This window comes from Trichechus manatus, unplaced genomic scaffold, assembly GCF_000243295.1.
Source record: "Trichechus manatus latirostris isolate Lorelei unplaced genomic scaffold, TriManLat1.0 scaffold00207, whole genome shotgun sequence".
In the NCBI taxonomy this organism is placed as follows: Eukaryota; Metazoa; Chordata; class Mammalia; order Sirenia; family Trichechidae; genus Trichechus; species Trichechus manatus.
This window is the reverse complement of record NW_004444143.1, coordinates 1,976,314-1,980,954: the sequence shown is the minus strand read 5'-3', so window position 1 is coordinate 1,980,954 and position 4,641 is coordinate 1,976,314. Positions and strand designations below refer to the sequence as shown.

The 4,641-nt window shown below is 49.9% G+C and overlaps 1 protein-coding gene across 1 annotated transcript in view; it reads right to left on the bottom strand.

Moving 5' to 3' along the window:
- The window catches only part of LOC101352320 (protein FAM187B-like), a 4,870-nt gene extending 3,422 nt beyond the window's left edge, over nt 1-1,448 (bottom strand). The window contains exon 1 of the mRNA XM_004388123.1: nt 730-1,448. Coding sequence (XP_004388180.1) covers nt 730-1,448 — 719 coding nt within the window. The remainder of the gene's footprint in view (nt 1-729) is intronic.
- Nucleotides 1,449-4,641: the final 3,193 nt, after the last annotated feature.

Sequence of the window (4,641 nt, the reverse complement as noted above, 5' to 3'; positions counted from 1 at the left end):
CCATTACTCTGCCCAGGTCTCCACCATCGCAGCCCTATCACTCTGCCCAGGTTCCCCATCACGGCCCCGTCACTCTGCCCAGGTGCCCTCATCACAGCCCCATCACTCTGCCTAGGTTCCCATCACAGCTCCATCATTCTGCCCAGGTTCCCCCATCACGGCCCCATCACTCTGCCCAGGTTCCCCCATCACGGCCCCATCACTCTGCCTAGGTTCCCATCATGGCCCCATCATTCTGCCCAGGTTTCCCTATCACAGCCCCATCACTCTGCCCAGCTCCCCCTACCATGGCCCAATAACTCTGCCCGTGTCCCCCACCACGGCCCCATCACTCTACCCAGGTTCCCGCATCACGGCCCCATCACTCTGCCCGTGTTCTCCCATCACAGCTCTGTGCTAGGTTGCCTCCCCACTGGACTGTGGGCTTCCTGAGAGAAAGGCCTGGAGCTGTCTGGATGACCGCTGGGCATTCAGCATTGCCCAGCACAAGGCCATGCACAGTCAGCTAAGCTCTCATTGATTGTTATTCTATGTGTATTATTTGGCAGTGCATGAGCACCAGGGATTCTTCCTAAACCAATATCTGAACAAGCCAGTGGAGAAACCCAGCGGGGCCAACCTACTGACAAACCCCTTCTTCTCTGCAAAGATTGACCACGAAGCCCCACAGGCTGGGATACAGAGCCTGTGCAGGTGCCAGGGGCTGGGCTGATGCCTGGCTTCCATCACCTGTAGATAGATCCTAAGGGGCAGCTGAGCCACACAGATTCTGACTCTTTGTTGAAATTGAAGCTGTCAAAGGTGACATACTCCCAGGTGAAACCTTCAGAAGGTTTGCACTCTTCAAGGCAGGCTTCTATTTGTAGCTCAGGCTGCATGCGGCTGGACCACGTCTTCGCCTCGTCCTGATAGAGCCAACAGGGCATGGGCTCCAGCAGTGGCTCCTGGATGTAGCAGTACCCCAGGCGTTTGCGCTCGCCTGGCTCCCCGCAGCGGTTACAGTCCTGCCAGGGCTCCCAGCGGGTGAACATGAGTGTCGCCTCATTTGGGCTCAGGGTCTCGTTCTGCAGGGGCTTTTGACCCAGGCCTTTATGCGTAATATGTAGGGTGGTGACGTCCTGGAAGTCGATCTCGTACTGCACCACTTGAGTGCCGTTCGGATCCTGGCACCTGTAATAGCCCGTCTGGGAGGGCTGGGGGCTTCTAATGAGAAGGCTGCCTTCAGACAGTATATCTGTGTTGAAGACATGGAGGACGTTGGTGGGCCGGCTGGTCTCATCTGCCTGCAAGTAGTACCAGCGTGCCCCAGTGGAGGGGCAGTGCAGGAGGATATCATTACCCGAGAGTAGGGCCCGTTGGCACTGATTGTGGCTGGGGCAGCTGATGGAAACATAGGTCCCCAGCACGGGGAGAGCAAGGCTAAGCAGCAGCCCCAGGGTGGTCAGCATGGTGGACCGGACGTCAGCATGGTGGACCGGACTGCAGTGGGGGACTGGGTACCACCTTGACCATTGTGAGGTCATCTGGAACTCAGGCATCAGCTCTGGGCAGCAGGATGAATCACAGTCCACAGCATGTGTATGTGAGGTCACTGTCCTGTTTTTTTTTGTGTGTGTGTGTGATAAGTTGACAACCCTATTTAACTTCTATCCCAAGCTCTCCGTTCTGGGAAAGGGGGAAACTTGATTTATTTATTCAGGTTTTGTTATACTATCCCCCTGCATTCTCAAGGGGTGAGTCCACAGTCTCAGGGATGTCCCCAGAGAATTAAGGTGTCAAATTGAACATTCAGCACGTTTTCTGTAACACCTACCATGTTCTGGGCATATGTGGTGCCGGGGATACAGCAGTGGACAAACTCTTGCCTCTCTGGTTATCGTTCTGACCTCTTGCCCCTCTCCTCCTCAGTCCCTCCTCTCCAGCCATGCTGGCCTCTCTGTTTCCTGAACATGTCAGGCAAGCAGGCAGGCTCCTGCCCCAGGACCTTCGCAAGCGCCAGTCCCTGACTCTTCCTCCAGATATCGGCCGACTCCATTCATTTAAAACAAATGAATAAATATTTTTTCTCAGCTGGCCCCTTCCCAATCTCTTCCCTAAACTCCTTCTCAGTCTAAAATTAAAAATAATTATTGTGCAGGCTTGAGCTTCCATCATTTGTTTCACAAATTTTGCTGAATGCCTACCACGCACCAGCCATTATTCTAATCACAGCTCTGAGCAGGCTAGACAACACCCCTACTCTCCTTGAGCTTGTCTTCTAGAGAGAGAGATGGACAAACAAATACATAATACTTAATGTCAGATTATGGTGATTGCTACAGAGAAAACAGCAAGGAAATGGGGGAAGGGGCAGGGTGATATGTGGATGTGAGCTACCTGAGGGAGGGTGGTCAGGCCTCAAGGAGCCCCGGTGGTGCAGTGGTTAAAGCACTCAACGGCTAACCGAAAGGTGGGTGGTTTGAACCTACCAGCTGCTACTTGGGAGAAGGATGTGGCAATCTGCTTCTGTAAAGATTTACAGCCTTGGAAACCCTATGGGGTAGTTCTCCTCTGTCCTATAGAGTTGCTATGGGTCAGAATCAACTCAGTGACAATGGGTTTGGTGTTTTGGTTTTGGTCAGGCCTCCTTGAGGAGATAAGGCTTCAATAAACACCTGAGTGGAGTGAGATAATGAGCCACATGGACATTGGAGGAAAAAATATTCCCAAGAGAGGGCCAACCCTAACACAGATGCCTGGTTAGTGTATTTAAAGGGCATGGAGACCAGAGTGGCTGAGGAAGGGTGGGAAAAGGGGAGCGTGGTGGGAGATGGAGCCCTCGTGGCACAATGGCTAAGAGCTCAGCTGCTAACCAAAAGGTCTGCAGTTTGAACCCACCAGCTGCTCCTTGGAAATCCTATGCGGCAGTTTTACTCTGTCCTATAGCGTCGCTATGAGTCAGAATCCACTTGACGACAATGGGTTTGGTGGGAGATGAAGTCAGAGGTTCTCCTAGGTCTCTGCCTTCCTTTTTACCTGTCTCTTTATGGCCGGTTCTCTCTCAGTCGTGTCCCTACCCCATATGGGGACCCAAGAACCTCTTACAGGCTGTCTTTGGCATAAGCTGTAAACTTAGACTCTATCTAGAACTGTTGCTTCTATGATATCTTACTGCTGCCCTTATCCAGGGAGTGGAGAGTGGGGATACATATCCCTTCTACTCTCAGATCCACAAAACCATCTAGGATTTTTGTCTGTTCACAGCCCCTCTATCCAAGACATACTAAAATCTATACCCCTATTGATTTCCCTCCATCTCCCATCTTCTTTGTCTCTGTCTCTCTTTACCCACCCTGGGAATCTTTTCTAGACAGATAAGAGGGGCTATGGGTAGACTGTGAGAAAACCCACTTCCAATTTTCATTTTATCTAGGTGAGAAGTCACAAACTGGCTGAATCCAGCCTGAAAATATGTTTTGATTGCCCCCCCACCCCCACCAAGTATGTTTTTAGAATATCTGAATCAGTGGCCAGCATGTAAAACCCAAGAGATTTCATATGAGAATCCAGATTCCCTATCATCTTTTAAATACTTTGGATGAATCTTCTCACTGCTACAGTTGGGTATCTTGTATCAGGCCAACTCTCTTACTGATAACAACTATAAAGGCCAGATTCAACAATAACAATGACAACAAAACAGTCACCTAAAGGCTTCAGAGTGAAATCAAGGCAGCTAGGACCTGAGGGGCCAAGATCTTGAGAAGCATGTAAACTCATTAAAGTGAGCCGGACTCTCACGTTTGTTCTTTCCCCTTGGGGCATTTGCTGATTCTAGTCCTAGGACATACAGGCCAATCAGAAACTGACTGTCTAGAGTTTTTGGCAGTCTCATGGGGGTGGGGAGAAAAAAACTAGAGTTTAGGACAACAAAAGTAGCCAGGACTTGGGGAGTCAAGACCCCAGAGAAAAGAACTACAGAGAAGTGAGCTAAACCCCAACATTCTGTGAAGCTTTTGTCCTTAAGAAATTTGCAGAATCCTAAGCTGCATGGAGGCAAGAGGCCACGCAACCTGCAAAGCAGGCGAGTAGTCCAAAGGCCACCCTTACTTCTGACACTAACTGCAGAGTTCAGGCATTTCCAAGACGGCCCTCACTTCTGACAGCAGGTGAAAGTTTGGGGGTCCCCCAAGTCTACCTTCAGGTTTCATAATTCACTAGAAAGATTCACAGAACTCACTGGAACCTGTTATACTGATGGTGATGGTTTATTATAGTGAATGGATACAGATTAAAATCAGCCAAGGGAGGAAATGTGTCATGAATTGAATTATGTCCCCCAAAAAATACGTATATCAACTTGGCTAGGCCATGATTCCCAGTATCGTGTGATTTCCACCATTTTGTCATCTGATGCGATTTTCCTATGTGTTGTAAATCCTATCAGTATGATGTTAATGAGATGGATTAGTGGCAGTTATGTTGATGAGATCTACAAGATTAGATTGTGTTTTGAGCCAATCTCTTTTGAGACATAAAAGAGAGAAGCGAGTAGAGAGACGGGGGGTGGGGGTGGGGGGACGACGACATCGTACCACCAAGAAAGCAGCGCCCGGAGCAGAGCATGTCCTTTGGACCCTGCATGGAGAAGCTCCTAGTCCA